This window comes from Centruroides vittatus, unplaced genomic scaffold (assembly GCF_030686945.1).
Source record: "Centruroides vittatus isolate TY-2023 unplaced genomic scaffold, ASM3068694v2 contig_602, whole genome shotgun sequence".
Lineage (NCBI taxonomy): Eukaryota > Metazoa > Arthropoda > Arachnida > Scorpiones > Buthidae > Centruroides > Centruroides vittatus.
This window is the reverse complement of record NW_027122368.1, coordinates 790,374-802,847: the sequence shown is the minus strand read 5'-3', so window position 1 is coordinate 802,847 and position 12,474 is coordinate 790,374. Positions and strand designations below refer to the sequence as shown.

The window sequence follows — 12,474 nt, the reverse complement described above, 5'->3', positions numbered from 1 at the left end:
CTTTATTATATCCATTAAACTTTTATTTGTTAACATCTCTGTTCACTGGTTCTTATAAGGATATTGGACCCTGATTGACTTATCCACAGTCTCCCCACTCGCATTACAAGACCCTCCTAATGGCCATCCACTGACCAAGTGAGCGGGTCTCAACGACTCGATGACTATTGAGGATTAGAGTACCTCTAAACCTCACTCGTATTCTCACATTATTATGATAACGTATATTTAAATCTGAATTATAATACTGTGTTATGAGTTATTAGAATTTAAAACTATATCCTACTTAAATTTGAAAAACATTAATTTACACTTAAAAATACATATTTTATATAACAACTACTACTAAAAACACAGCTTAAATTTTAAATCTTTACATATTTCTTAATTCTAAAATTTTATTTGTTGTTACCTATGAAAATACATGCCACAATAAATAATAAATAAAGTACTGTATTTTATGGACTATAAGACGCACCTTAATTTTTAAGCAATTTTTAAAAAAAAAAATACCTATAAGACGCTACGGACTATAAGACACACCTGAATTTTGGAGGCAATTTTTCGAAGAAAAAAGTGCGTCTTATAGTCCGTAAAATACGGTAATCTTTTTTAAAAAAAATCAAATATATGGTTAAATTTTACTCTGTTATTTCTCTTTACAGAAATATCTTTATAAAGATAATTATTGAGAAACATCACTTACTTGTAATGTATACCTATTTTTAAAACAATTAGTTACTAATTCTCCTTTTGACATATTATATAACCAATGAAGCTTACGTCCGCTATGTTGGCTACTGTAAAACATGGTAAACCTTTGAACACTTCTCTCTAACTAAAAATATATAAAATTTTTGAAGTACTTTGATTTTAAATATACATTAAATAAACAGTTTGAATTAAAATCTTAACTTACTTCTTGCGGAAGTGCAAATGTAAACGACTGTTGGAATGGCCAAGATCCCGAACTTAACACCTGTATGCTAAAATCCACTGAAAAAAAAAAATAACAACAACAATAGTCATTCACTTTTTATCAAAATTAGTAAATCTGATAAATATAAAAATTTATTTACAGTCTAACGGCTCATTTGAGTTGGCTAAATGATTCTTGAACTGCTCATTTAGGTCTTTGCTAACTCCAATATCCTGAAACATCCTCTGTAACTTCGACGTATATTCAAAACCACATGCTTGCTATTTGGAATTTATCACTTATTAAGATCAAAACAACAAATACTTCATTAAAATGAAAATTTCTTTTCTTACTTTCAATTTGGAAATCATACTGGCTTCTGCATCATCACTAGCTGACATATGCTGAACTAACCTCTTAGCAAGCATTTTACTATAAAATTTCTGGAAAACGTCTTTATCTTCTATATACTTGAAAACTATCATCTGTATAAAAACTTTCTATTACTCATCTCAAAAGTTAACAGTAATATAATCATAATAATATGAAATCTGTTTTTATGCTTTCAATCGAAAAACAAACAGAAGTCTCTATTTTTCAAACCCTCTATGCATGTCATCAATAGTATATTGAATGTTTTGTTTCATTCCTAATTTAATATTTATACTTTTTTAATCTTAAGTTTCAATTTATAAATCATACTGATAATATAATATTCCAAACTAGATCAAAACTAGGTTGCAATCTTCATGATATGAAATTATAACAAACAGGAAACCCAAACATTTAAAATCATCTACATTTAACAAATGAAAAATGACATTAACAAGCCAATTAAGACAAGTAAGTAAATTTGAATGGAATTCTCATTCCTTAAATCTGAATGTTAGATACCTACAATAGCTCATTGGTAATAGTAGTCAACAAATTTTAACTTTTTTGATATAATGATGAAAATTAGCATTCTTTACTAAACTAGGTATGCCTGATATGAAAATGGCCACCAAATTATCATAGCTTGTACAATTTTTGTGTAATAATGGTATGAAGGAAAAGGCTGTCGTGTATGTGATGATACAAAACATTATCAGAAGCCATACATATTTTAATTTTTTCAATTAAAGTAATCACACAAATATTAACAAGTTCATTTGAACTTAGAAAATTTACAAAAACATTCTCAGTGGATAAACTTTAAAGAGTCCCCTTCTCTTAGTCCCTTTTTCCTTTTTTGTACATCATTGGGAAAGAATGGTTTTCTCCCCCTTTCTTTTTCTTGAGTTTATATGGAGATGTCAGCCACTTGGGCTATATTCTCTGACAAGCTGCCGCCTGATGGTTAGTTGAAGCAACCCATTTGGCAGCTTCACAGCAAAGTCGACCTTTATTTAAGGCCACGACACACAAGATTTTGGTGGGAGACAGAAAATCCAGTCTCCCGGGCAGTGGGAGAGCAGCTGTCGAGGAGTCAAACCACTTTGACTTTGGGAGACAAAAAGTCTCCTTGTTGCTTGTTGCAGCCAATAAGCACACCTACATCTATCACACAAGTACAGCTCTTGTTTATAACACAAAAATAAAAATGGAGGATAGTCGTTGGTTGACAGGACATGATGTTTAATTTCTTAGATTCTTAGAGTCTTAGCATTTTATTCTTTATTGGAAATTCTAGAAAACTTTGAATAGATTTTAAAGTTTCTTAATGATGACAACTATTCAATTTGTCAATGTAATAACAACTTTTTATTGTTACCTACTAGTTAAAAACATTTATAACTAATGGATTTTTCAAATGGCTTTACAACTTACAATACATGATATACACAATATAAAATGGCTTTATCCATGAAAACAAATTTTCTAATTCTTTGACTCTTATTTAACCCCTTCTGTACATAACCTGAGACATCTCGGCCTGCATATGCAGATGCGCAGTCCATATTATGAGATATCTTGGCCATGGGCCTCAAGGGCCCTCAAAGGCACAAAGAGCCTTGACTTATAACTTTTCCAAAAATGTATGGATCAACATAGATACATCGTTATCTATCACCTATGCAAATTTCATGAATTATTTTTGCCTCAAAAATTTTTATGACGATTTATTAATTAGCTAATTAATAGCGCTATTGTTTTTTATGGAAGTTTTTTTTATCAAATTAATTAAATCGTTCTAAACTCCTATTTGGTGGATTTGACATCGGTGAAGTTTTTTTAAATGCTATTGGATGTTTTTTTATGACATCATCAGATTTTTTTTGTTTTTTTATTCAGTAAAATTTTTCCCATACCTTTTTTTCGGCCCCCCTGTATTTTAATAGCATAAAAATCAAAAATTGTGTGTTATATTTGAATTGATGTGGTAAGTTAGCTCCCCTCCCGCTTTAAACCAATATTCCTGAGATGTACGAGAACTACCCAGGAAAGCTGACTCCAGCTGTTCTCAAGGTCAATTGGTTTGTAAAAAATATAGACTGCACGTGTGAAATTTCATGCCTTATTAAATGAAATAACAACAATCGGCGCAGCTATATTTTTCAAATAAAAGCATTCATTTTAAATTATTTTTAATTTTTTATGTAGTTTTTCTGTAAAAACACTTTTTCAGGGGTGTTTATTTCACAGCAATTTTTTTACTGTCAGATTTGCATTTGAGTAGAAATAATTATTTAATATAAAAAATAAATTACTTAAATTACCAAGTGCCATTCCATGCGGAACAAATGTAATAAAGGAGTCAAATTTAACGTTTAATTAATTTAATTTATTAAACATACATTATGGTCTATCTGACTCAAACAACTATTTCCATACTGAACCTTCTGTGGATTTCAGGTTTTACTACTCTAACCATAAAAAACACTTCGTTGCTCTTTCATGGTGCAATTCAACAGCAAAGTGGCCATGTAGTACAAGCTATTGCGCAGACATGTATCACTCGATTGTCACAACCCCTATTGCTAAGGAGTCATTTTGTGTCCCACTATAAGATTTTTGCAGTACTTACATCTCTATGAATTTTAGGTTAAAATTTCTACTATTTAATGATTTTCTTTTATAGTAAACATTTTTAAAAATATGATAAATTAACTTTGATACTTCTAAATGTAGTGTAAAAAGCAACTTAGATCCAACTGGAATCTTGCTTTTTACACTACATTTAACTGGGAAACCCTTATTAGTTTTTTTACTAATCATGTTTTGTTTTGTCATTTCTTTTTTACTTTAATCTTTTGCTGTATTTCTTGCAGTCAAATTTGAATTTCATCTATCCTGTTTTTTCCCTGCATCCTAAAACAAGAAATCTGACCGCATGTGTTATTCAATACCTTCACAACTAAAAAAATGATGTGATCTTATTTTGATAAAAACATTCTTAAATATAGTTAAATTGATAGTTTGTTCTCTGAATATTTGATAAAGATGTTCATTATGTTAAAAATATCTGTTTCTCTATGTTACATTTCTAAAAATGTGTGTTGTATAACAAAATATAATACGATCTTAATTATAGAATAATCATATTACTTGGTGCAAAACTGAATTATTGAACAAAAAGTATTAAAAATATTCTATTAATTTCAGCTATTATTGAAAATTGAAAAATATTTACAAACAATATTCTAGCATGACAAAAGCTAAAAAAATTTAAACTAAATTTTATTTACAAATAGTTCTTAATTTTAAAATTTTACTCACCACTTGATTTAATGTATCTTCTAATTCAGATTCTTCAGGATTTTTTGAGCTGAAATTGAAATATTTTTTAATAATAGATTCAAAATAGAACAGCTGAAAGAATTTTATCATATTTAAAATTACAGAAAAGAAAAACATTACAAAATATATTAATTATTTCAATGTCACAAAAATACAAACAATTATACAATGATACCATATTATTTGAAAATACAGATGAGCGAGAAAATGACACAATTTTCCAGTTTTTACACTTTTTGTTTGTGTTATTTTTTTTAAATATTAATTTAACCAATAAAGAACAATTTTTTAAGTAACATTGGCAAAGTGGTTGTTGATTTCATCCTAGACTTTCTTTTACAATTAAGAAGTTACAATCAACAGAAATATCAAAGAAATCAAAGTGAATTAATTTGGTGTGATTATACTCAGTAATTGCTACTAAGTGTAACTAACTATCTGGTTTTGTTTTTGAATATTGTGGACAAAAAACAAACAAAATCACTTAAGTTTTCACATTGTGTTTCTGTTTTTGTTTGTCAGTATATGGAGATCAGGTCCTAAATGTACTTTGGTTTTTCAACATAATAAAAAATTGCATTTTTTGAAATTTATTTCCCCCTTTTATACAGCAACAAAAATACTTTTTAGAATTGGTCAATAAGTCTGTGTGGTTTTTCTTGATAGATGGCAGTAAACATTATTAAAAGCAACAAACTTCAGTTTAAATTTTGAAAACCGTTTGAAACTGACATTTCAACAATCATTATTTTAAAAAAAGCATTAAGATTGTATGGTTGTGTTTTGGGTGTTTGGCATCAGCTGAATGATGGATATGCAAAAAAACATTTTTGATACATTATGCTTTATTTTAAAAAGGGTAAAAACACAGTGCAAACCCATAAAAAGATATGTGCAATATATGATGAGGTGTGCCCTTGAAAGAGTGTGGGCCAGAAGTGGTTTGTGAGATTTCATTCTAGAGATTTTTCTGTCCAAGACACTTGAACTGACTACAAGATCAACATTAGTCCACACTACACAACATGGGAAATTACAGGCATTCTTCAAATATCGAAATTGAGAGTGGAAAACCATCTGCCTCAACTTGTTATGTTAGCAAACTCAATGTTTGGGTCCTGCACAAATTGACAAATAAATCTATAAGAACATATTTCCATCAGCAATTCACAAAATGTGAGGAAAAAGACCCATTTCTGAAGAGGATGATAATGGGTGATGAAAAATGGATCATGTACAAGAATGTTGAGTGTAAATGATTATGGGGAGCTGTGTGATGAATCACAATAAACCACTTCAAAGGCATGCTTTCATCTAAATAAGTTCGTGCTTTCAATTTAGTGGGTCTGGATTTTTTGTTCTATCTGCTTCTGAAGAACAGAATCATCAATTTAGACATGTACCATGGCAAACTGAACAAATTGAATGCAGCTAAAAGAAGTGTCCAGAATTGAAAAACAAAGGACAACAGAAAAAATGCCAGACCTCACTTATCATTGCAAACATAAAGATTATCGAAGCTGGTCCAGAAGATTTTGCCACATCTTCCTTATTAACCAGATATTGCACCCCTCTGATTATCACCTATTTCGTTCTCTTCAAATTTCTTTAAATAGATAGCACTTTATTTCCAAGGTAGGCATCAAGCAACACTTGGAACAGATTTTTGCCAAAAAAGATGAAATTCTTTGAGCAAGGAATTTATGGAACTACTTTTATGAAAGATTGTAAATCAAAATGGCCAGTACTGTACATTACTGAATAAAGTTATTACTTTCTTTAAAAAAATTGTATTTCATTTACACATTAAAAAATTGCACAAACTTATTGGCCATCCTTATATTAAGATAATATATACTGTAGATATTTAGTAATTATAAAGAAACTGAGAAATATACAGTAGACAATTCTCACAATACACAAACTATATTTATAAGTCTCATTTCATTATATTATTATAATGAAATGAGATTCCATTATTTTGAATGAAAAAAAATTTCATCTAATAAAGCCAATAATATTCAGAAATTTAAAAATAAACAAAACATTAATGTAATAAATAATTTCAAATATTGAATAAACCAAGTCTTCTTCATTCTTCTGTCTTGTCCAATCACCAGCAGGTGCAGCCTCAATAGAAAGGTCGTTTCTGCAAGGAAAAAGTTTTTTGCCGGCGACTAGACAAGATGGAAGAATGATGAAAACTTGGTTTCTTCGATATTTTAAATTTGTGAAATATAATCATTTTAATTTATAATTGTAATAAATAATGTCAAAAAAATAATAAGAAGTTATATGAAAATATTATGCTAATCTGAATTAACAACAGTAATTATCAATATTCAACTTAAAACTTCACATATTTTCAAAAAATGAAATGTAGAAAATTATTTGATTTATATAAAATTACTTATAATAAGTGTATTATGAATATAAACAACAAGGTAAACCTCCTGCTATTTGAACTTCTAATTTTCAAAGATGGAAAAATCTGGAAACATGGTAAGTAAATACCAAAAAATTCTTCCAATCTTAAAATAATTTGAACCTTTCATTTGTGAGCATTCTAATTATTCTAAATCTAATTTTGATAAATCAGATATTAACTTTAAATTTATATAATCAATATCATATAACTGCTACAAGAATACCTTTTTTTCAATAGGAGATCACAATATTTTGCTAGTAGTTCTGGAGACTTGCTGGAAGAGTTTGCCATTCTGGTAATAGCATTGTTATTGATAAACTTTCCACAAGCCTATAAATGAAATTTATAGCAATTAGAATTTGATCCTTGCAACAAAAATATTAAGCAATCATATTTATATAAAAAACAGTAAAGCATTCAGCATGAATTTAATTTGAAATCTTTCATACCTTATCTAATGCTGCAACAAAGCCCGCCTCGTTATTGAAAGCTGTCATGACCAGAGCATTATATTTACGATGTACGTCTAATATTGTATTGACGTACATTTTTGGATCGTTTAATGCAGTCTCTCCGCATTTCTCGATGGCCGAAAGACCCTGATTATGAATATGGGCTTCCAAGAGATTTCTTAATTCTCCTAACCCGTCGGGAATGCGTGAAACCAACTGAAACATTCTTCCTAAATCTGAAGCAGAAAATAAACTTTATAAATTTTTTTTATTTGACAACTTGAAGCTGTAAAATTCACCATCACAACATTTACAAATCACCTTTGCAAAAAAATCTTAACAAATAATTTTAAAACTTCTACCAATTTATTTCTATGTATTCAAATTTACATTTTTAGTAAACAGAACTTAATTTTATTTCAATTCAATCTATACTTTAAGAAATGCTGCAAATTTGACAATTATTAGTACATAAATGTTCACAAAAAATATTTTAAATTAATGATCAAACAACATATATAATGTTAAATGAAATGTAATACCTTCATTTTTATCATCATTGAGGAGATTCTGAAATTCTGAATGAAATATTTCTAAATGTTTTTCAATTAGAACTTTCTCACAAGTTTTGGCTAAAACTTCCAATGTTGTCTCGTGTAAGTACAACTGAACCCTTCTTGATTCTTCTAGTAATCTTTGTTCAGCCTAATTAAAAATTGTTATTTTCATTAATATCTAATTTAATTATTCACCGAATGTCTACTTAAGAACATTCACCTTTTTCATATATTCTGTAACGGGATTTTGCCTAAGAAACTCCGTGCTTTCTCTGGTATAAAATCTCTCTGTATCTTCGAGGAAGGTGTTTTCGAAAGCTTCTTTATACACCGATAACGTTTGGCCTTTGGCAGAAGGATCATCTTCGTTGAGTCCCAATTCGACTATAAAACAAATTTGTTTGCATCATTAATTATATTCTTGAAGACTGCATGAAAATTACTGATAAATTTCACAAACCATAACAGTTCATTACTCCACTGACAAGTCTCGTATTTATTGTTTCTCCATTTCTTTCTTTTTCAATAAGTTTTAAAACAGCACTAGTTACCTAAAATATAAAAAGAATTGTTAAAAGTAATAACAAAAAGGACTTTTTACACAAAATTTAATAATAATTCTGTATAAAATTTAAACTTCATAAAAAGAATCAATTTCCCACAAATGTTTAACATTTAAAACTTCAATTGAGGTATATATTAAATATACATTATTGTATGAATAAAATTATTTTTAGGTATATCTAATGGCAAAAAAAAATGGTAAATACCTCCTAAATTTAATATAAAATGAAATATTATAAATATATCTGATGATTTTCCTGTTTAAAAGAATCAAAAATTTATTTTCAATTAAAAAATATGTTCTCAGAATTTTTTAGTATTTCACATATCATTCACAATATTAATGTGAGAATCAGGATTTATTTAATTAATTAGCGTGGGAAATGTATTTAGTTTTTCAAGTTGTTTATGAAAAAAGAAAGACACAGTGTCACTTTTGGCTAGAAAAGGAAATTAACTTCCCTTCCCACCAGACATTATCTCCTATTTCGACATCCGTTTATTTACCCCCACTACACATCCCCACGCATCCCATTAGCAGTCAGAAATCAAGATTTGCTATTGGTCAGAATTCGGGATAAAAAGGGCAATTTTCCTGCCTTTCGGGGCAGTTCATCAACATTGATATGGCCATAGAAATCTGCCATAAGAATCTCTCATCCATAATCTTTAACTTGTGCACGATAAGTTCCGGCCCTCATCCTCCTCCCAATCATTCACCACAGTCTTCCCGCTGTCTCAACGTCTCCTCGTTGACCGAGAGCCTTTGCAAGTCATACAAATCGAGATAGTACATCTTAATATATGTAATCTCTCTCTCGTGAGTTAAGGCAGGGATTAGTAATCTTTTGTTTGATTGTAATTTACTTATATTTTGTCTTTGTTTGTTGTTTTATAATGGTCTCAGTCTCATCAATGAACTCAATTCCATGCCGAAATCCTATCACTTACCTACGGTCCCACTTGGAAGAATCTTTAAATCTACTCATTAGTGTGCCTAATGCTCAATTTAGGCTGGCGTTGGGAATCCTAACAAGACCAAGACTCAGCGATCTTGTTGTCTTCCTTAATTTTAATACAATCTCCATCCTAGACGAATCCCAGAGATTCGACGACAAGAAGGCGCTACCCCTTCAACTGTGATCTCACATTAATGTCCAAGATGTATCATCTTTTCAAATTAAAATTAATAAATGAACTAGCAATTATTTTGCTGTGACATCACCACTGACAATGCTGGGCTACAATTTTCAATCATACTTTTTAATTTATTTCATTTAAACAAGCAAAAAGTATAAAAATTTTTTAGAATTAAAATCAATGAAAATTTTTAAAAAAGCAAATTAATTAAAATATATTAAATCAAAACAAATTGTGTAAAAAGAGAATTGAATTTTTTCTAGACTATATTGAGTCAAAGTCCAATTGTTATTTTATGTCTTGGGCATTATAATTTTAGTAATTATTACTATTTTCTGTTTCGGAGAAATTATATTTTAAAAATGAAAACTTCCAAAATCCTCAAAAACTAAATTCAAGATTAAACTAAGAATGAATATTCACTTATGTATGTGATTGATCCCATAACACAAATCGTCATTCATCTAAAATGGCATTTCTGACTAGTGATCTCAGAAATAAGTTGCTGAGCCAAAATGTAATAAAATGGAGAAAGTTTAACTTTTGTAAAAGATTAAAGCATAACTATACATTATTAACCTTTAACATGCAGTCTATTTTATTAATGTAATCTAACATTTTCGATCAAATTAACTGACCTTTGTCAATACTCACACCCAAAACCAATAACCGGTGTGAAAACTCCAAAAAAGCAAATGTTTTCGATTCCCCTCCTGGGATCTTTGTCAAGCTTAATTAGTTCTTTCTGTTGGAACTGGATTCAAAGGTTTTTTAAAATTTAGAATGTGCTCTGCTTCCAAAAATTTTTAAAATTTGGAAGCAAGGCAAAACCAAATTTCAAATTTTTAAAATTTGAAATTTGGTTTTGGGCATGAGTATTGTTTTTAAACACACCGGTGTGGTTTGAGAATACATTAATTTGACCTTTGTCAGTTCGATCCCGCCAAAGTCAATTAATTTGATCGAAAACATTAGATTACGTTAATAAAATAGATTGCATGTTAAAGGTTAGTAATGTATAGTTAGTTTTGGTAAGTGCAGTTTGAGAAGAGATTAAAACATAAATTGTGGAAAAAATTTTTTGAAAAGAAGAAACAAAATTGTTAGTACTGTATATAAGTATGAAAATAGGATAGTGCAGGCACTACACTTAATAATGACATCATAAACCAGATAAAAGACAATGCACCAATTCAACAGACAAGATAAACCTCATCTGTTGAATTGATGTCAAAAGCAAGGTTGTAGAGTCCCTAGTATTGAAGGTGATCTACTCTTGAATAGAGAATTTTCTGGCATTCTTTTGGTGATGTTAAGGCACTTCACTTGTAAGAAATGGTATATGTTCTTTTTTCTTTTAATTAGATTTAGTTGATCCTGGTAGAAATTAGACCAAGTTAGTTTTAAGTCCCGAGTTAGGAAAAACCTTTTTCTTATAATCGCTTTTCTTGTATCTAAATTGATAGCTTGAGTTCGTATTTTGAATAGTTTGAAATATATTTATTAGTATTAACTTTTCTTCTTCATATTTATTCTTGTTATGTATTACAGTTTGACAAAATAAACATTACTATTAATTTACTTAAATACATATCATTTTCAATGTTTTTTGCTTTTCTGTTAAAACTCACAGAAATTACTCTCACTGTAACCAAAGTCCAGGCCTGGTACTTGATCAAATCCAAATTTTATGTGACACCATTTTGTTAGGTATTATCTGGACTTAATTTTGATTGTGTGGTACATTACAGATCAAAATTGTGCAAAAATAGAATTGGGTATATATATCACAATACATTGTTTGATTTAAAATTTTTCTTTTAGAAACACTTTATAACGAAAACAACAAAGACTAATTAGAAAATTCGTTTTAATACAAAATGTTTTTCATTTAAAACATACTTCACTAGCACTGAACATGAAACATTTTCAGCCAACCAAACCTCTTCAACTTCCAGCAAAACATGTAAAATGTGGCAATTCAAATGCTTTCGAAAGCCACCCAATTCCAGCTTTGGGTTTACGGAGTTTATTCAAATTAGAATGCATCAAATAAAATTAACATGTATTTTTTGCATGTATAAATACACATCAGATGCCTTGCCAAAAATCACAAGCGTGCTACTCGCTCAAAGATTATAACCTTTAGTCTGTAGTAATTGCTAAGGTATGCTGTTATAATTTCAAAATTTTATCATCATAATCATAACAATTTTTCTTTTTAAATGAAGATATAAATAAATCATTAATATCACTATATTGTTACTAAGATATAAAAAGTTATAATCGTACCTGTTTGTGAAGCGGCTTGAATAGATAATCTCTCCACGATACTAGGGCAAGCTGGTATAAGGTAACGTAACATTTATAAACATTAAAATTGTGTAAAATTTAATTAAAAATTAAATGCAATATAATTCAATTAATATAGATTATATATAAAGATATAATACATTATCAACAACAGTTTATTCCCATATTTACTCGCGTATAAAACGGTCTCGTTTATAGGATAAAGTGCGACTTTAAAGATCAATATAAAAAAATTATATTTATCAATACAATTCTAATTTGATTTTGTTTAATCACAAATAAAATATCAAATGCAGGTAAATTTACTCATTGTCTCACAAAAATTACTGGCATTTTAAACTTTAAGAAAAAGTATTGTAAAATCAACATAATTTGTTCATG

General features: G+C 28.9%; 1 protein-coding gene across 2 annotated transcripts in view; it reads right to left on the bottom strand.

Moving 5' to 3' along the window:
* The window catches only part of Cul1 (cullin 1), an 88,890-nt gene that overhangs the window by 13,328 nt on the left and 63,088 nt on the right, over positions 1-12,474 (bottom strand). For both annotated transcript variants that reach the window (XM_067275244.1, XM_067275243.1), the window contains exons 5-15: positions 12,073-12,123; positions 8,537-8,627; positions 8,297-8,460; positions 8,062-8,224; positions 7,517-7,755; positions 7,291-7,397; positions 4,619-4,667; positions 1,273-1,404; positions 1,080-1,200; positions 920-996; positions 707-838 (exon numbers count right to left, since the gene is read on the bottom strand). In XM_067275244.1, coding sequence (XP_067131345.1) covers positions 707-838; positions 920-996; positions 1,080-1,200; positions 1,273-1,404; positions 4,619-4,667; positions 7,291-7,397; positions 7,517-7,755; positions 8,062-8,224; positions 8,297-8,460; positions 8,537-8,627; positions 12,073-12,123 — 1,326 coding nt within the window. The remainder of the gene's footprint in view (positions 1-706; positions 839-919; positions 997-1,079; positions 1,201-1,272; positions 1,405-4,618; positions 4,668-7,290; positions 7,398-7,516; positions 7,756-8,061; positions 8,225-8,296; positions 8,461-8,536; positions 8,628-12,072; positions 12,124-12,474) is intronic.